Source organism: Chiloscyllium plagiosum, unplaced genomic scaffold (assembly GCF_037043375.1).
Source record: "Chiloscyllium plagiosum isolate Xiang-an unplaced genomic scaffold, Cpla_swu_hap1 HiC_scaffold_36, whole genome shotgun sequence".
Taxonomy (NCBI): domain Eukaryota; kingdom Metazoa; phylum Chordata; class Chondrichthyes; order Orectolobiformes; family Hemiscylliidae; genus Chiloscyllium; species Chiloscyllium plagiosum.
In genome coordinates this window covers 41,145,148-41,170,136 of record NW_028270174.1, presented here as the reverse complement: position 1 = coordinate 41,170,136, position 24,989 = coordinate 41,145,148, and the positions used below count along the sequence as shown (strand labels likewise).

The 24,989-nt window shown below is 41.0% G+C and overlaps 1 protein-coding gene across 12 annotated transcripts in view; it reads left to right on the top strand.

Annotated features, from left to right (window-relative positions):
- Positions 1–24,989, top strand: part of bltp1 (bridge-like lipid transfer protein family member 1) — a 434,366-nt gene that overhangs the window by 91,095 nt on the left and 318,282 nt on the right. For all 12 annotated transcript variants that reach the window (XM_087980106.1, XM_043674037.2, XM_087980105.1 and 9 more), the window contains 3 exons: positions 9,151–9,229; positions 9,437–9,528; positions 19,163–19,280. In XM_087980106.1, the coding sequence (XP_087836232.1) occupies positions 9,151–9,229; positions 9,437–9,528; positions 19,163–19,280 (289 nt within the window). The remainder of the gene's footprint in view (positions 1–9,150; positions 9,230–9,436; positions 9,529–19,162; positions 19,281–24,989) is intronic.

Below are 24,989 nucleotides of genomic sequence, written 5' to 3'. Positions count from 1 at the left end.
TGTTTCTCTGTGCACAAATGTTGCCAAACCTGTTGAATATTCTAGTTCTTTCTGTTTAGAATTCAGATTTCCAGGATCGGCTGTTAATATAGAGTTTTGATACTTTAATGCATTCCCCCTGGCTTTTATTGCTGGCTGGTGGGCATCCTCCTCATTAAACACTGGCAGGCCTATTGTTTTCTTTGTGTTCTAAAGCCCTGATTTGATATGCTTTTGTAAGACCTTTATCATTCCATTTCTTGTTAATTAGCAATTTATATGCAATAGGAAGCCAAGATTATGTAGCTTAATTTATACGATGGAAAATACTTTACCGTCCTTCTGATTGCTCCAGAGAAACATTCTCCTCAAGGCGCATACTCCAATTGCAGCCTCAAATGGAGGGATAAAACAAATTTTTGTGAAAAGAAGTCAGCAGAATGAAGGCAAAAGAAAGACACTGGAAGTCTGAAGTAAAATCTGAAAATGCTGGATAGATGTAGCAGCTCTGACAGCATCTATGGATGGAGAAACAAACTTAACAATGCCTATTGTGAAAAGGTCACAGCCCTGACGCAGTATGCTGTTGCTTTCTTCACAAAAGTGACCTGCTGAGCAAAAATAAGCAATGTTGAATTGAAAGATGCTTTAAAATTTTGGATATTTGAAGTTGTGTTACATAACTTTGAACCTTGGATACGTTAATATAGAAACATCTGTCGTCTAAATTTTGATGAAGGAAGGCATCTCATAGTACAAGCTTTCAGTTAGATTTATTTCTGCATGCTTTGTTTTTAAAATTTTTATTCATGTATTTGGAAAGTGCCGATTGGTAACAGTGCAACAGGATAGTTGGAACAATAGACTGAGAAATAAGCAAAGGAGAGTGATAAAAGCTGTGGATGCTATAACTCTGAAATAAAACCATGCTGGAGAAGCTCATAGGTATTGCAGCATCGATGGAGAGAGAAACAATTAATCTTTTTGAGTCCAATATGGCTCTTCAAACTGGAAGGATTGACAGGTTTGAGTGGTGAATTTAATATCAGAATAGTCACAGAAGAAAAATTGGATTGAAAAGGGAGTGAAATAGACAAAAATGAAGATGGCCAGTTTAAATTTAATGTCAATTCAAAAAAACTTGAATAACAGTTCATGGCCTGAAGGAATTAGACTTCATACTTGAATTATTTATGTATAATAAGCGAAGACTTGTTCAGCAACCATTGCCAATTTATCCAGATACCACAACCATGTACTTGTATTTGTTGCAGTAGAAACTCCTTCCTCACTTCCGTGTCTCTCTCCCTACCCCTATGCATGGTATTCTGTGGCGCCTGCTGTTTGGTCGACGTGTACTTGCAGATCGCAGTTTAATATTATGGAGCATATGTAGCCCGGAAACAGAGCCTTTTGGTCTGATGGTCTCCGAATGTATTCACATTGTCACAAGATTCTTCCTTCTCATGTATACCTCCAGCCTGCCCTTTAAACTTACCAGCACTAACTGTTTCGAAAACTCTTCTTGATAAGTTTCGCGCGTGGGTTGGGGGTGTGTGTATGTGAGGGATAGAGAGAGACCCTTTTTTGATATGTTGGGGATCTAGTTTTTAATGCTTTCTTCTCATAAAAACAGTTCCTTTGCACACCATATCTATGCCAACGAGCAAACACCAAAATGCACTAATCTTGTTTACTTGCACTTGATCCATAGCTTACCATGCCCTAGTATTTTAAGTTAAAAATCACACAGCACCCGATTATTGTCCAACAGGTTTATTTGGAAGCACTAGCTTTCGGAGCACTGCTCCTTGTGGAGAATAAGATTGTAAGACACAGAATTTATAGCAAAAGTATACAGTGTGATGTAACTGAAATTATATATTGAAAAAGACCCGGATTGTTTGTTAAGTTTTTCATCTTTTAGAATGACCATGTTGGTTTCAGTTCTTCCATATGTAAACCGCAAAACGTTTTTAGAAGTTACATTCTGAAGTGCACTTTAGCAATTGGATTCATGTCGGCCCAGGTAAGGTATTAAAGGTGTTTGCTTTGCACTCCCTGCAATGGTTGGGGAAGGTGCAAGGGGGGGGGGAGAGTGGATTGGTGGGAGGTGTGGACCTGCCAAGGGAGTCGTGGAGGGAGTGGTCTCTCCGAAAGACAGAAAAGGGTGGGGAGGGAAATGTATCTCTAGCGGTGGGGTCTATTTGTAGGTGGTGGACATGGCAGAGGATGATGCAGTGTATCCGGAGGTTGGTGTTGTGGAAGGTGGGGACCAGGGATGTTCTGTGCTTATTGCGGTTGGAGGGATGGGGTCAAGGATGTAGGTACAGAAAGTGGTGGAAATATACTGGAGGGCATCGTAAACCACATGGGAGGGGAAATTGTGGCCTTTGAAGAAGGAGGCCATCTGGGATGTTCTGTGGTGGAATTGGTCCTCCTGGGAGCAGATGCGGACGGAGGTGGAAGAATTGGGGAAAAGGGATAACGTTTTTACAGGAGGCAGTGTGGGAAGAGGTGTAGTCCAGGTGGCTGTGGGAGTCGGTGGGTTTGTAGTAGATGTCTATGTTGAGTCGGTTGGCGGAAATGGAGATGGAGATGGAGAGGTCCAGGAAAGGGAGGGAGGTGTCTGAGATGGTCCAGGTGAACTTGAGGTCGGGGTGGAAGCTGTCAGTAAAGTTGATGAACAGTTCAACCTCCTCATGGGAGCACGAGGTGGTGCCAGTACAGTCATTGATGTAGCAGAGGAAATGATGGGGAATTGTGCCGGTGTAGCTGTGGAAGAATGACTGTTCCATGTAACCGACGAAGAATCAGGCATAGCTGGGGCCCATGTGCATGCTCATAGCTACCCCTTTCATCTGGAGGAAGTGGGAGGGTTAGAAGGAGAAGTTGTTGAGGGTGAGGACCAGTTGGGTCCATCAAATGGGAGTGTCAGTGGAGGGGTACTGGTTGGGTTGGCATGAGAGAAAGAAATGGAGAGCTTGGAGGCCTTTGTTATGGCGGATAGATGTGTACAGGGACTGGATGTCCATGGTGAAGATAAGGTGTTGGGTGTCGGGGAAACGAAAATCATGGAGGAGGTGGAGGTGTGGGTGGTGTCCCGAACGTAGGTGAGCAGCTCTTGAACTAAGGGGGACAGGACGGTGTCAAGGTATGCAGATATAAGTTCAGTGGAGCAGGAGCAGGCTGAGACAATGGGTCAACCGGGGCAGTCACATTTGTGGATTTTGGGTAGGAGGTAGAATCGGGCAGTACGGAGTTTCTGGGCTATGAGGTTGGAGGCTGTGGTGGGAGATCCCCTGAGGTGATGAGGTTGTGGGAAACTGGTCAGTGACAACTACCCAGTCACAACCCAGTGTACTCCTTGTGGAGGGAATGAACTTTGAACATGAGAGGATATTTTTAAAATGTGCTTGACTCAAAATTTAATTGCCGTCGCCAGCTGCTTGCATCTACACTTGAGGGAAAAATAGTATGCTTGTTTTAGCAGTCACTGTGTGGTAACCACTCCTTGACTGGTGTGGTCAAACAGCAATTTAATTTTACTTTCTTTTTTTATGATCAAGAATTGTTCAGGGGGTTTAAAAGTATGGTGTTTCAGAAGCCTGTCCTGATCGAAATAGTGTCTCTGCTGAGTTACCGTGGCAACAGGCAATGTTTCAAGACTTGCAGTTTAGTCCCAGTGAGGCAACATGGACTTCAGCAAAACTTGAACAAGGTTCCGCATGCTAGACTGGTTAGTAAGGTGAGATCCCATGGGATTCGGTGCAGCTAGCCAATTGGATTCAAGATTGGCTTGAAGGTAGGAGACACAGGGTAGTGGGAGGGGTTTGCTTTTCAAACTTGAGGCCTGTGACCAACAGCATGCCACAAGGATTGATACTGGGTCAACTATTTTTCGTCATTTATATAAATGATTTAGATGTGAATATTGGAGGTATGGTTAGTATGGCAGATGGCACCAAAATTGGTGATGTGGATGATGAAGAAGATTATCTGACCATAACGGAAGTTTGATCGAACAGGTCAATGGACCTGAGGATTGGCAGATGGAGTTTTGATTAGATAAATGAGAGGTGTTGCATTTTGGTAAGGCAAACCAGTGCAGGACTTATACAATTAATGGTAGGGCCCTGGGAAGTGTTACTGAGCAAAGAGACCGAGAGGGCATCATTCCTTGAAAGTTGAGTTGCAGATAGATGGGATACTGAAGAAGGCGTTTAGCACGTTTGTCTTCATTAGTCAGAACATTGAGTATAGGAGTTAGAATGTCATATTGTGATTATACGGGAAATTAGTGAGACTACTCGTATAATACTGCATACAGTTCTGGTTGCCCTTGTATAAGAAGGATGTTGTTAAAATTGAGAGTGCAGGAAAGATTTATATAGATTTTGCCAGGACTGGAGGATATGAGTTATAGGAAGGGGCTGAAGAAACTTTGGGAGTTTCCTATAAACCCTCCATAGCAACAGAGACATGGAGGAGCAGATTGTGGGGAGCAGATTTTGGAAAGGTGCAGAAATAACAGGGTTGTTGTCATAGGTGACTTCCACTTCCCTAATATTGATTGGAGCCTCCTTCGTGCAAATAGTTAGGATGGAGCAGAATTTGTCAGGTGTGTCCAGGAAGAATTCCTGACTCAATATGTAGATAGGCTGACTAGAGGGGAGGCCATATTGGATTTGGTGCTTGACAACAAATCGGGTCAGGTGTCCGATCTCTCTGTGGGAAAGCATTTTGGTGATCGTGATCGCAACTCCTTGACCTTTACTATCTTCATGGAGAGGGATAGGAGCAGACAGTATGGGAAATGATTTAATTGGGGGAGGGGGAATTACAATGCTTTAGGCAGGAACTGTGGAGCATAATTTGGGACCAGATATTCTCGGGGAGATGCATGACAGAAATGTGTGGTTTATTTAGGAAGCACGTGCTGGGAGTGTTGGATAGGATTGTCCCACTGAAAGATGGTAGGTTGAAGGAACCTTGGATAGCAAGAGATGTGGAACATCTAGTAAAGAGGAAGCAGGAAATTTACTTAAGGATGAGGAGGCAAGGATCAGACAGGGCTCTAGGGGGTTACAAGGTAGCCAGGAAGGAACTGAAGAATGAACTTAGGAGAGCTAGAAGGGGACATGAAAAAGCCTTGGCAAGTAGGAATAAGGAAAACCACAAGGCGTTCCACACTTTAATGAGGAACAAGAGGATGGCCAGAGTGAGGGTAGGGCTGATCAGGGATAGTGGAGGGAACTTGTGCCTGGAGTTGGAGGTGGTAGGGAAGGTCCTTAATGAATACTTTGCTTCTGTATTCATTATTGAGAAAGACTTTGTTTTTTTGTGAGGACAGTGTAAAATAAGGCTGATATGCTGGAACAGGTTGGTGCTAAGAAGGAGGATGTACTGGAAATTTTGAAAAACATGAGGATAGATAATTCCCCTACAGCAGATGGGATATACCCAAGGTTACTATGGGAAGAAAGGGAAGAGGTTGCTGCATCTTTGGCGATGATCTTTGCATCCTCACTGTCCATTGGAGTACCACCAGATGATTGGAAGGTGGCCAATGTTATTCCCTTGTTCAAAAAGGGAATAGGGATAACTGAGAATTACAGACTGGTCAGTCTTACGTCGGTGGTGGGCAAATTGTTGCAGAGGACTCTGAGAGACAGGATTTATGATTATTTGGAAAAGCATAGTTTGATTAAAGATTATCAGTTTGGCTTTGTGATCATACCTCTCAAGCCTTATTGAATTCTTTGAGGATGTGACAAAACACATTACTATAGCTAGAGTAGTGGCTGTGGTGTATATGGATTTTAGCAAGGTGTTTGATAAGGTTCTCTATGGAAGGCTCATTCAGAAAGTAAGGAGGCATGGAAATACAGGGAAATTTGGCTGTCTGGATATAGAATCGGCTGGTCCATAGAAAACAGAGGGTGGGAGAAGATGGAAAGTATTCAGCCTGGAGCTCAATGACCAGTGGTGTTCTGCAGGGATCTGATCTGGGACCTCTGCTGTTTGTGAGTTTTATAAATGACTTGGATGAGGAAGTGGAAGGGTGGGTTGCTGATGACATGAAGGTTAATGGAGTTGTGGATAATGTGGAGGGCTGTTGTAGGCTTCAGCGGGACATTGACAGTATGCAGAGCTTGGCTGACAAGTGGCAGATTGAGTTCAACCTGGAAAAGTGTGAATTGATTAATTTTAAAAGGTCAAATTTGAATGCAGATTACAGGGTTATAGGCAGGATTCTTGGCAGTGTGGAGGAACAAAGGGATCTTGGGGTCATTGTCCACAGCTTCCTCAAACTTGCCACCCAAATTGATAGGGTTGTTAAGGTGGTGTGTTGGTGTTCAATAGCAGGGGGATTGAGTTTGAGCCGTGAAGTTATGCTGCAGATCTATAGACCGGACTTGGAATATTGTGTTCTGTTCTGGACACCTCATTATAGAAAAGATGTGGGAGCTTTAGAGAGTGCAGAGGAGATTTACCAGGATGCTGCCTTATGAAGAAAGGTTGAGGGAGCTTTTCTCATTGGAGTGAAGAAAGATGAGAGCTGACATGATAGAGATGTACAAGATGATGAGTGGCATAGATAGAGAAGATGGCCAGAGACTGTCCCAAGGCAGAAATAGCTATCATGAGGGGGCATAATTTTAAGGTGATTGGAGTAAGGTTTAGGGCAGATGTCAGAAGTCGGTTCTTTACACAGAGAGTGGTGGGTGCATGGAATGCACTTCCAGTAGTGGTGATAGAGTCAGATACATAGGGACATTTAAGTAACTCTTGGATAGGCACATGGATGATAGTAAAATGTCCATTTGATCTTACAGTAGGATAAAATGTTAGCGCAACATCGAGGGCCAAAGGGCCTGTACTGTGCTGTTCTGTTCTGTGTTTTAAGTTCTAAGCTGGTGCTCTTTTCCTTCTTGAGTGTCAGAGGATAGTGAGGTTTATAAAATCATGAGGGGCATGGATAAGGTGAATAGCTCTTTTCCCCAAAATTGTGGAGTTCATAATTAGAGGGCATAGGTTCAGCGTGAGATGGTAAGGATTTAAAAAGGGGTAACATTTTCATGCAGAGATTGGTGCATGTTTGGAACAAGCTGCCAGAAGAAGTGGTGGTGGTGGTTATACTTAGAACATTTAAAAGGTACCTGGATGGGTATATGAGTATAAAGGGTTTAGAGGGCTTTGGGTAAAATGCTGGCCAATGAGACTAGGTCAGATTGGAATATCTGGTTGGTGTGGATGACTTGGACCGAAGGGTCTGTTTCCGTATTGTATAACTCTTATCACAGGTGAGTAGGAAACCTCAATTTTATTGCATCCAGTTTAGACTCAAGGCCACCCCAGCTTCTGTTGTCTGAGTTGTAGTACGTAGATAATATTTGTCCGTGTGCGCATGCTGAGCTCCAAGCCATTATCAGTATATTCACAAACACATGAGAGAATGGGCTTTTGACTAAACATTCAGAGGACAGAAGTCTTCTCATAGCTTGTTCCCATAGCACAACATTGTCCCAACTGATGAGATCAATGTTGAGCTACTGGGAAATCCTTCTGCCTTAGAAGCCTCTTCTTAGTGAATGCAAATGCTGAAGTGAAACTCCTCATCACTTCCAGTGTGCTAATGCAGCTTTTGGTTTTTTGAGGAGCAGTATTTGATATCAGATATCTGAAACATGGCACCAATGTATGGCTCACAGGGTTAACAGTGTTACCAGCCCTCTTGGGTATGTCAAAGAAATGGGCAGCATGCAACAAACACTGCTAATGTTTTGAATAATATCAATAGCTACACCTCCTCAAAATCCTGCAAACCCACTAGCAGGACAGGTACTCCAATACCATTTTCTCCGCTTAGACCATCATTCACAGTGTCAAGTGTTGGTAAGCATAGCATAATTGGCTAAATTGGAAGAGACACCTCATCTGCATTTCTAACTCAAGATTCCCAAAATGCGCTCTGAACTCTGATCTTTATCATGGAAAATGGTTATCAGGAGGTCAGAGGAAATATTTTGAGAATGTACTTGAAGCCTTTCTGCAAAGAACTGCAATATTTTCACTAACTTCTGGGAATCTGTCGCCCAAGATTTCCCAGATGAAAAAAACATCTGTGAAGTGATAATCATTTTGAGTGTTTTTGACAGGCTCAGATAGAGCCCAAACACAAACGTGAAAACCTGAGCATTCTACCCATTGATTTTAACTGATGACAGGGTTTGACAAACCAGTATTGAACTACTTAGTTACCTCAGATACCACAATGCTGGAGTGAAGGAAAGATACCAGGGGTTGCCTAATATCTCAGCATTGAGGTGGTTAGGCTGTGATAAATAGGAAACATACATCCTGTGGTGAATTTATTGTCTATTTAATTGGCAAACGCAGCAATTTCAGGAAAACGTACACAAACGTTAAAGGCAAGGTGCTGTTTTTCATGAAACTAAATATTAGACATTGCAAATTGACTAACATTTTTCAACAGTTCACAATTAAATGGGTATCCTTACCTTGCACAAATTGCTGGTTGATTTGTATGATAATTAGAGCCTGCACTATTAGGATGTCTTTAAAATCTGAATCCTTGTATAGAGGGTTCTTTGAAACCTCTGCAGTATTTTGTAGCTGAGCTATGCTGATCTTTGTCAGAATGAAAGTAAGGCATGCAGATATTTTAAACAACTTATGAAGATATATTGTAACATATCTCTGAAGAAGGAAGTACTTGAACCCAGGTCTTTTGGCCCAGAGGTAGGGGAACTGTACCACAAGAGCTACTGTAAGGGATGTATCATTACATTATGATGCTATTTTTGGGACGACTGGAATTAGTTCAGGTTTCTGATTCTGATCATTAATTCACCAATCTCTGCCAAGACACTCTCGTATAGATATCAGTCACTTAAGCAAGATATCCAGTAAGATTAAACACTTTGAAAAGGGATGTGGAACCATGGTTTGTGTTACAATTTTACACTCCTCTTCCTGTTTATAGGATAAACTGAGCAGAGCACAAAATAAATCTTGCAGGGTAGGTGGGGTGATTGCTTTTTGACGAGTAGATGTAAACTTTTCTATAATCTAATATAACATTGATTCTGGATGTGAATACAGTATCAGATTTAAAATTTATATTTCTCAATATGTTTATTTCAGGAGACCAATGCCATACATGTAAATGTTGGAGCAGGTTCATATTTGGAAGTTAATGTTCCTATGACTGTAAGCGAAAATGGTGAGCATCGTTCATGTTTTGAAACATTCCTTTTTATTCTGAAAGACTGTGTTGAGAAAGTGTCCATTTAGATTGCAAAAATTAATTTTAAGTATTGTAGTTGGAAACCATTTCAAAACAGATCTAGGAAGAAGATATGAATAATTACTTCATCCCTTTGTACTATTTACACTACTGATTCCGTTGTGTGAATTTTTGATTCAATAGGCTTTTCACCAACTATTAAAGGTCAGCTTCTCCATGTGGATGCAACCAGTAGCATGCTGTATCGAACTCTTTTGGAGGCAGAAATGTTGGCTGTGAGTTTTTGTTTGAAATTGTTTTGGAGTTTAAAAACTCAGTTTAGAGGTACTGTAGTAAAATTAGTTGAACATTTATAATGGATAAATAGATTCTATTTTTACATATCTGAATGTCATAGTTAAAGTTTGAATTTATAGTTTTCTTGTTTCAATATGTCTTTCGCTTGTTCTGTTTGCTAGGTATAAAATTGATGTAAATTCATATTGTTCCATTGTGAAACTGATAAGACGTTAAACAGCAGTGTTATATTCTAATAAGCCAGAATTTGTTTGGTTGACTGGATTACATTGCTACTCAATGAATTATACAGAATCTAAGAATGCAAAGCAATTGATGCGTCTGATTCTTGTTGAGTTTCCTGTCTATGCTGGGTTTGGTAGTAGGAATCTGCAGTCATCAACATCTGGCAGTGATCCTTGCCACTTAGAACATAAATATAGAACATAGAACAGTAAAGGCCCCTCAGCCCTTAATGTTGTGCTGACCATTTATTCTATTCTAAGATCAAACTAACTGACACTTCCTTCATTTTACAATCATCCATATGCCTATCCAAGAGTCGCTTAAATGTCCCTAATGTATCTGACTCTACTACCACTACTAACAGTGCATTCCACACACCCACCACTCTCTGCATGCAGAACCTGACATCACCCCTAAACCTTCCCCCAATCACCTTTAAAATGATGCCCCCTCATGGTAGTAATTTCTGCCCTGGGGAAAAAAAGTCTCTGATTATTCACTCTATGTAGATCATCCTTCAAAAATAAGAGCAGACTATTTCTTACTATGTATGCATGTGTCTATGAAGGGATAAAGCAGAAAAGTAAGTATGAATTAGCAACATTGTCACTCAATCCCTTAAACTTGTCCTGCCACTCAATAAGATCATGGTTATCAGATTACTCCACATTCTTGCCAATCCCCAAACCTTTCTCCTTGCTTATGAAGAAGCTGTTTACGTCTGTCTTAAAAATATTGAACATCTCTTCTTCCACCATCTTTTGAGGAGAAGAATTCCAAAGTCTCATGACCCTTTGGGAATATTAATGTCTTCTCATTTTTATCTTAAATGAGACCTTATTTTTAAACAGTGATCACTTCTGCCACAAGAAATGCCTAATTTTGCAGTTAAGACCACTTAGATACTAGGTGTTTCAGTCAAGTTGCCTTTTACTATTCTAAACTTCAGTGCCTATCCAACTTTTCCCTGTAAGACAACCTGTCCAAATATTCATCAGTAAATGAAAACAGAAATTGCTATAGAAACTCAGCAGGTCTGGCAGCAACTCTGAAACAAAAGCAGAGTTAATGTATCACGTCCACTGACTGCCAGACTTGAGTTCCTCCAGCAATTTTTGTTTTGGTATGAGATTTGCAGTTCTTTGTTTTACGTTTATTTAGTAAATCATCTTTGAACTGCTAGAAATGCATTTAAATTCTTTAAACAAAGTTAAAAATACTCTACAAGGTAGATCTGATCTCACTAATGCCATCTAAAATGGAAGATTAACCACCTTCCTTGGTCTTTAAGTTCCCTTTGCAGTAACTGATAACATTCTGTGAATTTTCCTAGTTATCTGCTGTACCTGTAGATTAATCTTTCCCAATTCACGCATGAGACACCCAGCTACCATTTGTAACTTGTCACATTGAGATGATATGCTTCTTTTTTATCCTTCCTATCAAAATTGACATTTTACATTTTCCCACATTTGCCAAACCTTTGCTCACTCATTTTATCCATATATTTCTTTCTAGCCTCTTTGCGTCCCCTATGTTTGTATCGTTAGCAAGTTTAGCAATCATGCCTTCAGTCCTTTTATCCAAGTTATTTCCATATAATTGAGTCCTCTGCATTGATCCTTATAGCACATCACTCATAGAGTCAAGCAGAACACAAACAGGCTCGTTGGCTCAACTTGTCCATGCCAACCAGATTTCATAAATTTGCTGGTGTTTGGCCCATATCCCTCTAATTTTTTCCAATCCATGTACTTGTTGAAATGTCTTTTAAATGTAGTAGTTGTACCCACCTCCACCACTTCCTCTGGTAGCTCACATTTAGTACATATTGCCAACCAGAAACTGATCTATTTATGTTTTCTGTGGTCTTCCCAAAAACAGGTCCTTGGTTCAGTCTTTTTCATGTCTCACTGTTCAATGTCAGTCTTTTTGTTTCCAAGAACTTTTCTCAAGCTCTTCTAATATTGTTATTTACTTTTCTTCATTTTCATCTTTTTCTTTAACATCTTCTCTCCATAACATCTCTTACCATTTGTTATCTCTTGAGATGTGTCCTCCCAGTCTCTCTGCCTTCTCCTAATTGTGTTCTACAAATTTGTAATGTCTTTGTTGACAGCTTAATCTAGATATTATAAAATAGGATATCAGCGATTCTTGAAATTTGTTTAAAAAAGACGGAATGTTGGAAAGAAACTGCTTTGGTTCTGAAGAAGGGTTTACCCCAAAATGTGAGCTTAGCCGGTCTTTGATATTGATTGGTCTGAGTTCCCAGCATTTTCTGTTGCAGTTTTCATTAAACTCTTCATTTAAATCTAAACATAACGTTTATTCTCTATTTGCTCTTCATTCATCATTCCATAACGAAGAATAAAATGCCTAGTTGTCAGGATTTTATTGCTTTGAGTTTTGATTAAATTGGTAAGGCTATTTAGTGGGTGGCAAGGAATATTGCTTCACTCAATCCTCTGAAAATATTATCTGCCTTTTGCTTTAGAGGCATAATGTTATGACCTCAATGTTTCATTGAGATCAGATGTTAAATTTATCAATTAGAAATACAGAATAGGGAGAAGCCGTAGGCTATAGATTTGGTTATGCAGTGCCTGTTATTCATGCACTAACTGGCTGATTGAGTCCCAGATCTGGAAATTAAGAGGCATATTTCCTTTCCTACTGATGCAGAAAGGTATAGCAGCTGAGAAAGATATTAACAGCATTGATGTATTTGTAAATGATAGTCCTAATACCAGGTTGAGGTATTAGTCTTGAAATTGAATTTTTTCAAAGGCGGCTGGCAAAATTTGCACTAATTTAAAACAGGCCTTTGGACTATTTTCTGCATCAAAGGTATCTGACATCTTGAGTATTTGACATTTAATTAACTGGCCTGTGAAACAGGAATGCGACCTTCCTTCCTTGAACTCATCACTCTCACTTGTTCTTATCATACCTGGTTGCCACACCTCATGATTTTCTACACATACTTACCTATTCTTAATGATTTAGATGATGCTGAAATTGTTCAATGCATTCATTCAAGCAATTGGAAATTATTCTAATCCATCCTGTTCATGCGCTGTAGGTGATCAAGTATATAAGGATGTCAATAGGTGAGCCATTGATATAATCTTTATCTGTTCCAAAGAAGGTCTTGGACAAAGGGAAAAATCCTCCCCAACTTGAACATTAATATTTTAGAATTTTTGTGATGGTGAAGTGGTTAGACAGTCTCATTGGGGTCAGTCATTACCTGGCATTTGTTATGCGTTAACCTGACTTGGTGCTTATTAGATGAAGCCTGAAAGTTGTCCAGGTCATGTTCCATGTGAATGTGGATCACCTTGTTATCTGAGGAATTGCAAATGGAACTGCATATTCTATTCCGGAAATCTAGTTTGTGAAAGATTGAATTAGAGTTATTTTTGCAGACTTTTATAAACATTTGTTTGCAGAGTTGCACCTTATAAGAATGCACTGACTAACCCAGTAACCATAGATTCAGTCTCCAATTTAGAGTAGCTTAAATGAACCATCAACTAACTTTTACTACTTGCATACAAATAAACACAACTAGCCTCAAGTAGTGATTTTTCTTTGTGCTTAATGTTAGCTATTGGAAAGTTTTCCTGCATTCTCAATGATTTCAATTTTGTTATGGTGCCACACTCAGTCACATGCTGCATTGATGACAAGGGCAGTCATTGTCAGTTAACCTTTGGAATTCAACTCTTTTGTCTATATTTGGGCTAATACAGTAATGAGAACGGTATCCAAATAATTGAACTCGTAATCATCTTCACCATAACGGCAGAAAGAGGTGTCACATCATGTATGGTGAGTACACTGTGACAAAAAGTATGAGCCATTGAGCTGTATTTTAGCTTTGAGTTCAGGACACAATGACAGGCACCTATCAATGTCTCAACACCAAATCCGTGATGTACGACACAAATGTTTGACGGGTTGGCCAATTAGTGTCCACTACAGATTTTCCATCTTAAGGATAGTAGACGTGCTGCTGCAGTTGGGGGGCCAATAGGAGATCCTCTAGCATTCAGATCAGCACCCTACTACTGTGGTCATGTTCTAGTTGCAAACATGGGGTAAAAAATAGCTGATGGAGCACTGGCCCCCACCACTCGAACAGCCCTTTCAGTCTGCATTGTTTCAATCTCAGCTAGGGACCTGTGTGTGATTAAGATTCGGCAAAATACCTTAATTGACCCTTAATAATATATATTTAGTTACTCATCACATTTAGGTGGGTAGCATGTTCCCCCTGAAACAACATATATTGAAATGGCCCAGTAGCAGGATCATGCTGGCAAACTGGCACACTAGTCAGTAGAGAGCTATTGTGGACATGCCTATATTTGTACCCACCTTACCCTATTAGGAATTCAGCCCATAGCATTGCTGCAAGGAATCAGAATAGGCAAAAATTTGAAAAATCAACAGAATAAGTATAATAAAAGTATAATACCACAGATGCTGATCTGAAATGAAAAAAAATCTGGGAAAACTCAAGTCTGTAGAGCTGTTACTGTAGATTCTGTCAGATAATTGAGGTAGTGAAGTTTTCTGAGGTGAGAGCACATTCACACCTTTTCCTCTTCTGTACTTATAACCTTAATATTCAAACAATATTACTTTGAGCTATTATTCAGTGTAGGGGGCAGATGGTGTTGGAAAATCTGATAATTCCAGAATTAATATTTTCTATCCTGGTGCTTTCTTTGGCTCACTTTGTAGAGTTTGATGCACTTGGGTTGACCCCTCGCACCGGGGAAGAAATTAAATTGCACAGACTCTATAAGTGCCTTCTGTTGTCCACAAATAGTATTAATTAATGAAACCAAGCCAGGTTTTATCATTCAGCCATGAAGATACAATCTATAGCGTCCATAAATGATTGTTTTTGTTTAATGTGTATGTTTTTATTTCATAAGGGTTGAATGTTACACGAACTTGAGAGCATTTTGAGTTGGTGCATTTCTGTGAATTCAGTGAATCAGAGCACCATCTGCATGCTTGATTTCATATGAATGCTTTATTGATGAATGAATGCCAGTGAAAAGTCTGAAAAGTTTAAATTTCTCCACTGGTCTTTTCAAACAAAGACTTTAAGAAATGTTTAAATAATTGCCTGACGACTGCCTAAGCAATTCAAGTTTGTAAAATTTACTTGAGATTGAGTTATACTATAGCTCTTGCAAATTCTAATTAATGGGTGCAAGTTTTAAGAGCATCCAATCCCAAATGTGGACGAGATTTGCTCCAATTGTACTTTATTGGCTTCAACTTTTCTAGAATTGAAGAAATTTTTAACAGTCCCAGAGATTAGAAGATGGCAAATAACACATCCCCCTTTTTACTTCTACCCAGATCTCATTGCATCAAGTTTAAGGACCTTTGTCACTAAAATCAGAACCAACTGATCAGTCCATTCCTTCCACCACAACTCCAGTTGGCCGATCTTATGTTATGATCCTACTCTGAGCCCATGTATTTATGTAGTTTCTCTTCATCTCCTGTTATGCCCTTTCTGAGCTCCTGGCATTGACACTCAACTCCTGTCAAGGTAAAAACAAGGACTGCAGATGCTGGAAACCAGAGTCTAGATTAGAGTGGTGCTGGAAAAGCACAGCAGGTCAGGCAGCATCCGAGGAGCAGGAAAATCGACGTTTCGGGCAAAAGCCTTTCAGCAGGAATTGAAGCAGGGTGAATGCCTCTATTCCTGATGAAGGACTTTTGCCCGAAACGTCAACTTTCCTGCTCCTTGGATGCTGCCTGACCTCCTGTTCCCTCAATCCTATTCTTAGTAAACTGCTGATCACCCAATCGCCTTTCCTGGCTCCCATTGTTAGTCAATGTTGTAAATAGCTCTTTCTCTCAAGAAGTTATTTCTCATTTACCATCATTGCCCCTCTTTAAAAAATCCCATGATCCCATAGACTTTGGAAATTAATACCTCATTTACCACTGGCCTACATGTGACTTCAGAACCGCAACAATGTGATGACTCTTACATGCCCTCTGAAATGGCCTTGCAAGCCATTCAGATATATCAATTGCTAGAAATGAAACAAGGAATAAAGCCAGGTGGACCACCTGTTATTGAATAAGTCGCTGGTAATAACAACGACAAACACAGCCCTGACAGCCCTGCAAAGCCCCCCTTTCTAACATCTGGGGTTAGTGCCAAAACTGGGAGTATTGTCTCACCAATTAGTCAAGCAACAGCCTGACATAGTCATACTCATGCCATCACAGCTTAATTACTACGCCCCAGGCAGCAGCATCAGCATCTCTGGGTATGTCCTTTCCCATTGACATTGACACTAGATCTAATGAAGTCTCATAACATGTCAAATATGGGCAAGGAAACCTCCTACTGATTACCATGTACCACGAAACCTCTGTTAATCAGTGCTGTTTTATGTTGAACACTTCTTGGAAGAAGCACCATTAGTGAAACAAAATGTACTCCGGGCAGGGGATTTCAATGTCCACCATCAAGAGTAGTTTGACAACACTACTGGGTCCTAGACATAGCTACTAGACTGGTCTGTGGCAGATGGTGGGAAAACCAAAAAGAGGGAAGAACATACTTAACCTCATTCTCACCAATCTGCCTTTGAATGCATCTAGCGACGCAAGATTGGGCATCCATGAGATACTTTGGGCCATCAACAGCTGAATTGTAATGTCACACAATCTGCAACATCATGGCGCAGCATATCCCCCACTGTAACATTAACATCTAGTCAGGGAATCAATCCTGATTCAGTGGAGAGTCAGGCGAGTATGCCAGGAGCAGCACCAGACATGCTTAAAAATGTGATACCAACCTAGTGAAGCTACAAAACAGGGCTACTTGCATGCCAACCAACTAAAGGAGCAAGTAATACATAGAGCTAAGCAATTCCATAACCAGTGGATCAGATCAGGGGGGGAGATTTGCGAACACATCCCAGTGCAACAGTGTAAGAGATAAGGCTGACGCGTTCTCAACTACATCCAGAGGTCCCCAGCATGACATGCCAGACTTTAGCCAATTTGATTCATGACCCGTGATATTGATAAATGGTTGGAGGTAATGCTGAAAAGGCTATGGATTCTGAAAACATTTTGGCAATGGTACTGAAGACATGCTATGGAACCTGCTGCGCCCAGCCAAGCTGTTTCAGTATAGTTATAACATTGGCATTTGTTGGATCATAAGGAAAATTGTCCGGTTATGTCCAGTACACACAAAGCAGGACAAATCCAACCTGGCTGATTACTACCACAACAGCCTACTCTTGATCATCACTAACATGATGAAAGGTGCGATCAACAGTGCTAACAAAACAGTACTTGCTTCTCAATAGTCTGTTCATTGGCACTCAGTTTGGGCTCTGCCAGGCTACTCAGCTTCTCACCTCATTTTGGCCTTGGTTAAAACCAAAAGGGCTGAATTCCAGAAGTGAGATGAGGATCATTATCCTTGACATCAAGTTTGCATTTGAGCAAGTGTGGCATCAGAAGATTCTAGCAAAACTGGAATATAATAGAAATCATAGATAAAACTCTCCACTGGTTGGAGTCATTGAGTCAAATGATGATAGTTGTGGTTGTCGGAGATCTTAGCTTGAGGACAATCCTGTAAGAAATGCTGGAATCCAACCATCTTCAGCTGCTTCATAAATGACCCTCCCTCCATCATAAGGTCAGAAGTGGGAATGTTCTCTATCTAGGCTTGGAAATATGTTGCTGTATTGCAGTGTCTTTGGTTCAAAATCTTGGAACTTCCTGGATTCATAGATTCATAGGTCTACAGCATAAAAATAGGGCTTTTGGCTCATCTTGCCCATGCCACTCAGTTTTCACTGTTTAAACTGGTCCCATTTGCTTGTATTTGGTCCATAATCCCTCCATATTTATCGCATCCATATATCTTTCTAAATGTTTCTTAAATGACAAAATTGTACTCTCTTCCACCACTACTTCTGGCAGCTAGTTCCAGATACTCACCACTAAGTGCATTCTTCCTAATGGCATTGCGGGTGTGCCTACACCAAATGGACTGCAAGGTTGAAAAAGACAGCTCACTGCCATCTTCTGAAACGCAACTAGGAATGGGCAATAAATGCTACTGTACCAGCCATACCTACATCCCATGAATGAATGAATACAAAGATCCCCATTGCCTATCCAAAATCCTTGAACACATTGTTGCCTTCCAAATCAGTGCTCATCTTCCTTGGAGCTCCATGTTTCAATCCTTCCAGTGAGGATTCAGTCTTTGTCAGTATTGAAACAACTCCTATCAATATCGCACATGATACTAAGCTGATTGAAGCCAGGATGTGGAGACTGAGGTGGACAAAGTTTAAAAATCACACACCATCAGATTATAGTCCAACACGTTTATTTGGAAGTATTAGTTTTTGGAGCGCTGTTCCTTCATCAGATAGCTGTGCTCTGAAAGCTAGTACTTTCAAATAAACCTGTTGGACTATAACCTGGTGGTGTGTGATTTTTAACTAAGTTGATTGAGACAAAGTTAAATGTTTCTTCCTTGTCCTTCTCAACTTGTCTGCCACCTTTTTGGCAGTTCACATCCTCCTCCTCCAATGCTTCTCCATTGTTATGCACCAGTCTAACCTGGTTCTGTTCTCATCCATCTCATTGAAACCAGATAATCAATTGCAATGGCTTCTTCTGCTCCTTCCACAGTGTTACACCTGGTGTTTCCCAAGGATATATTCCATTTCTCAACTCGCTGGTATTCTTTATTAACATTATGCAGAAGCAGAGTTAGCTTTCACATAATTACAGATGACATCTAGCTCTACTTCACTAGTATTCTTCATTCTTTCACAGTTTCTGCAGCGTCACACTGCTAGTCCAATATCAGTACTGGTTGAATAGAAATTTCCTCCAACTAAATATTGGGAAGACTGAACCCATAAAACATTGGTTCCTACTAAAAACACCATTTCCTATCTTAGTGACTCCATTCCTCTCCCTAGCAATATTCTGAGGTTAAGCCAGTTCTGTAACATTGCTTCATTTCATCATGTCTCAGTCATCAGCTGCTGAAACTCCATTTATGTTTTTTTTCACATCTGGACTTCAATATTGTAATGACTGATTTCCCAGATTCTGCTTACTTGAGGTCAGCCAAATCTGCTGTCCATGACTTAAACTACAAAATTACTGTAAAAATTAATTTGATATTACATGTGAGTACCTTTTTAATTTAGCACATTACAAATTAGCTTTGTTATTGAAAGCAAATAACATTATTTGAACTGCAGACGTACTAGTTCAGTTTGTATTTGGACTTTTTCTATTCAACATTAATGTCTATTCTACCTTAACTATCTTTCTTTTTAGTTTCATCTCAATGCCTTTTACCAAAGGATATGGAACATGCCTCAAGAGTGGCAGTGTGAAATTGAAGTGTACAAAGCAACCTATCATTTTATTTTTGCCCAGAAGAACTTTTTTACTGGTAAGTGAATTTGAATTGGCTAAAAATACATAATTTGTATTACTTTAACTGACATCTGTTAAAGCTTTGTTGGGGACATGTTTCTTCTACAAACATGCACACTGTTCATTATTGCACATATTGGATATGGAAGATCGTGTGCAATTTTCAGGTGAAGCAAGATTTGAAATACCTATATCCTTAACAGATTTTTAAATAATTTATACCTCATTATAATTTATTGCCAATGCATAGTTGTAAAACTGCAGTTGGTCCTTTTGCCATTGGTGACATTGCACATGGAGGATCAATTTTAATATGAAATATTTACAGAAATATGCGATTTCTTCTGGCATTGCACATGTTGAATCAAGATAAGGTGAATTGGAGGGTGAAGCAACATTTCAGCTGGGTGCAAAGGTATACTTGTATCTATTTTTAAAGTAGTACATACTTTAATGTCTTAGTCTTGCCATAGTCTTAATGGGCCACTGGTCTCCTGTCTCATTAGAAAGATACAACTGGTGGTGGAGTTTAACCTGAGGGTCGTCATGTCTCAGGCCAGGGGAGAGGTTCAGATGGAGTGTCCTTCATGATAATTGGTGCGGGAATTGAACCCACTCTGTTGGCAATACTCTGCATTGCAGAACAGCCATCCAGTCAACTGATGGGTCAGTGGGTTCAATTCCATTCTGGTTGAGGACCAGAAAAGACGCTGCTTCTCAATTTCTCACTTTGAGGGATCGTGACCCTCAGGTTGAATAACCACCAGTTGTATCTAGAACATAGAACAGTTCAGCACAGCCCTTTGCCCTCGATATTGTGCTGACCTTTATCCTACTCTAAGATCAAACTGACTTACACACCCTTCATTTTACTATCATACATGTGCCTATCCAAGGATGTCCTTAATCTATCTGACTATTATTACCACTGGCAGTGCATTCTGCATACCTACCACGATCTGTGTAAAGAACCTACCTCTGACATCTCCCCTAAACTTTCCTCTAATTAGCTTAAAATTATGCCCCGGCATGACAGCCATTTCCGCCCTGGGAAAACGTCTCTGACTGTCCACTCTATCTATGCTTCTCATCATCTTGTACACCTCTATCACGTCAGTTCTCAATCTTCTTCGTTCCAATGAGAAAAGCCCTAGCCTCCTCAACCTTTCTTCATAAGACATGCCCTCCAGTCCAATCAGCATTCTGGTAACTTGTGAGTCGGGGGGGAAGGGAACGAGAAAGCAACAGGGAGTATGGAGTCAAGTAGAAAGATAAGCAGCAGGTTAGCTTTTTTTAACTTCGAGGCAAACCAGGAATGAAGCAAAAAGGAAGGATAACTTAGGACATACTACTAGAGGTGATAGAAATAATGAGGATAAGAAAATTAGCATTAAGGTGCTTTACCTGAATGCTCATAGTATTCGTAACAAAGTAGATGAATTAACAGCACAAATCATCATGAATGATTATGATGTGGTAGGCATCACAGAGACTTGCTTGCACGGGTTTCAGGACTGGCAGTTAAACATCCAAAGATTTACAACTTATCGAAAAGACAGGGAGGTGGGCAGAAGGGGCGGGGTTGCCAAATTAGTTAAGAATGAAATTAAATCTATGGCACTGAATGACGTAGGGTCAGATGATGTGGAGTCTGTAGGTGGAGTTGAGGAAACACAAAGGCAAAAAACCATAATGGGAGTCATGTACAGACCTCCCTGCAGTGGTCAGGATCAGGGGTGCAAGATGTACCAGAAAATAGAAAGGGCATGTCAGAAAGGCAAGGTCATGGCGATCATGGGGGACTTCAATATGCAAATAGACTGGGTGAGTAATGTTGCCGGTAGATCCAAAAAAAGGGAATTAATGGAATGCTTACAGGATGGCTTTTTGGAACAGCTTATGATGGAGCCCTCAAGGGAGCAGGGTATTCTGGACTTAGTGCTATGTAATGAGCCAGACTTTATAAAAGATCTTAAAGTAAGGAAACACTTAGGAGGCAGCGATCATAATGTGGTAGAGTTCAGTATACAGTTTGAAAGAGAGAAGGCAAAATCGGATGTAATGGTTTTACAGTTAAATAAAGGTAATTACAAGGGCATGAGAGAGGAACTGATGAAGATCGACTGGAAGCAGAGCCTAGTGGGGAAGACAGTAGAGCAACAATAGCAGGAATTTCTGGGTGTTATTGAGGACATATTACAGAGGCTCATTCCAAAGAAAAGAAGGATTATCCAGGAGGGGATTAGACAGCCATGGTTGACAAAGGAAGTCAGGAAATGTATCATAGGAAAAGAGAGAGCCTATAAAGTGGCCAAGAGCACTGGGAAATCAGAAGATTGGGAAGACGACAAAAACAAACAGAAGATAACAAAGAGAGAAATAAAGAAGGAGCGAATCAAATATGAAGGTAAGCTAGCCAGTAATGTTAGAAATGATAGTAAAAGTTTCTTTCAGTACATAAGAAACAAATGAGAGGCAAAAGTAGAAATTGGGCCGCTCTAAATTGATGCAGCAAGACTAGCTGTGTGGAGTTTGCACATTCTCCCCGTGTCTGCGTGGGTTTCCTCCGGGTGCTCCGGTTTCCTCCCACAGTCCAAAGATGTGCAGGTCAGGCGAATTGGCCATGCTAAATTGCCCGTAGTGTTAGGTAAGGGTAAATGTGGGGTATGGGTGGGTTGCGCTTCGGCGGGTCGGTGTGGACTTGTTGGGCCGAAGGGCCTGTTTCCACACTAAGTAATCTAATCTAATCTAATGTAAGTAATCTAATCTAGTGGTGGGAGATAAGAAAATAGCTGAAGAACTTAACAAATATTTTGTGTCAGTCATCACAGTGGAAAACATGAGTAATATGATTAGATTAGATTCCCTACAGTATGGAAACAGGCCCTTCTGCCCACACTGACCCTCCGAAGAGTAACCCACCCAGTCCACACTGACCCTCCGAAGAATAACCCACCCAGTCCTATTTCCCTAATGCACCTAACACTACGGGAAATTTAGCCATGGCCAGTTCACCTGACCTGCGCATGTTTGGACCGTGGGAGGAAACTGGAGCACCTGGAGGAAACCCACGCAGAACTGGGAGAATGTGCAAACTCAACACAGGCAGTCGCCCAAGGCCGGAATCGAACCTGGGACCCTGGTGCTGTGAGGCAGCAGTGCTAACCACTGAGCCACCGTGCGGCCAATCAAGGAGAGTCAAGGGGCAGAGTTGAGTATGGTAGCCATTACAAAAGAGAAAGTGCTAGAAAGGCTAAAAGGTCTAAAAATTGCTAAATCTCCTGGCCCTGATGGGCTACATCCTAGAGTTCTGAGGAAGGTGGCTGAAGAAAAAGCGGAGGCGTTGGTTGTAATCTTTCAAAAATCACTGCAGTCGGGAAAAGTCCCAGATGATTGGAAAATTGCTGTTCTAAACCCTCCTTGTTCAAGAAAGATTCAAGACAAAAGATAGAAAATGATAGGTGATTAGCCTAATCTCGGTTGTAGGTAAAATTCTGGAATCCAATGTTAATGATGAGATTTCTAAATTCTTGGAAGTGCAGGGTCAGATTGGAACAAGTCAGCATGGATTTAGTAAGGGGAGGTCATGCCTGACGAACCTGTTAGAATTCTTTAAAGAGGTAACAAGTAGGTTAGACCAGGGAAATCCAGTGGAGGTTATCTACCTAGACTTCCAAAAGGCCTTTGATAAGGTGCCTCACGGGAGGCTGCTGAGTAAGGTGAGGGCCCATGGTGTTTGAGATTGGCTGTCTGACAGAGAGTTGATATAAAAGGTTCGTTTTTGGAATGGTAGCCAGTGACAAGTGGTGTCCCGCAGGGTTCAGTATTGGGGCCACAGCTGTTCACTTTTTATATATTAATGATCTGGTGAAGTTCGCCGATGGTATGAAGTTAGGAGGATAGGCAGGTAGCTCTGAGGAGGTGGGGAGGTTGCAGAAAGACTTAGACAGTTTAGGAGAGTGGTCCAGGAAATGGCTGATGAAATTCAACGTGATCAAATACGAGGTGTTGCACTTTGGGACAAAGAATACAGGCATGGACTATTTTCTAAACTGAGAAAATTCATAAAGCCAAAGTACAAAGGGATTGGGAGTGCTAGTCCAGGATTCTCTCAAGGTTGACTTGCAGGTTGAGTCCATGATTAAGAAAGCAAATGTAATGTTGTCATTTATCTCAAGAGGATTGGAATATAAAAACAGCGATGGGCTTCTGAGACTTTATAAAGCTGTAGTTGGGCCCCCTATGTCCACTTTTGTGCCCCACATCTCAGGCACTGAAACATGTGCAGCGAACAGTCACATGAGTGATCCCTGGAATAGTATGCCTAACATACGATGAACGGCTGAGGATCCTGGGATTGTGTTCATTCGAGTTTAGAAGGTTGAGGGAGATCTAATAGAAACTTACAGGATAATGCATGGCTGAGAAAGGGAGGATGCTGGGAATTTGTTTCCATCAGGTGAGGATACTAGGACCCATGGGCACAGCCTTAGAATTAGAGGGGGTCAATTTAAAATGGAAATGAAGAGACATTTCTTCAGCCAGAGAGTGGTAGGCCTGTGAAATTCATTGCCATGAAGCGCAGTGGAGGCCTCTTCAAAGTAGAGATAGATAAATTCTTAATCTTGCAAGGAATTAAGGGATACGGGGAGAGTGTGGTTAAGTGGCGTTAAAATGCCCATCAGCCATGATTAAATGGCGGAGTGGACTCAATGGGCCAAATGGCCTTCCTTCCACTCCTGAGTCTTATGGTCTGAAATCTCCTTTGCACCCTCTTTAATGCTTCCACATCCTTCCAGAACTGAACCCAATATTCCAAGTGTGGTCTAACTAATGGTTTATAGAGCTGCAGCATAACCTTGTGGCTCTTACATGCAATCCCCCTGCTAATAAAAACCAAAACACCATACACCGCCTTAACAACCCTATCAATTTGGGTGGCAACTTTGAGGGATCTATGGACATGGACCCATGATCCCTCTGTTCCTCCACACTGCCAAGAATTCTGCCTTCCACCCTGTATTTTGCATTCAAATTCAACCTTCCAAAATGAATCACTTCACACTTTTCCAGGTTGAACTCAATCTGCCACTTCTCAGCCTACCTCTGCATCCTGTCAATGTCCTGCTGCAAACTACAATAGCCCTCCACAATATCCACAACTCCTCCAACCTTCGTGTCACGGGAAACTTACTAAGCCACCCTTCCACTTCCTCATCCAAGTCATTTATAAAAATCAGAAAGAGCAGAGGTCCTAGAACAGAATACCACTGGACACCGAGCTTAATGCTGAATACTGTGCATCTACTAACACCCTTTGCCTTCTATGGGCCAGCAAATTCTGAATTCACTCAGCCAGATTTCCCTGTATCCTATGCCTCCTTACTTTCTGAATGAGCCTACCATAGGGAACTTAAAAACACCTTGCTAAAATTCACACACCTGGCCTGGTTCATTGCCAAGCACCAAATCCAATATAGCCTCCCCTCGAGTTGACCTATTTACATATTGATTCAGGAATCCTTACTGGACATATCTGACAAATTCTGCTCCATCCAAACTATTTGGACTAAGGAGGTTGCAATCATTATGAGGGAAATGGAAATCACCCATGACAACAATCCTGTTGCTTGGCACCTTTGGAGGAAGTGGGAGGATTCGAAGGAAAAATTGTTAAAGGTGAGGACAAGTTGAGTGAAACAATTGAGTGTGTCGGTGGAAGGGT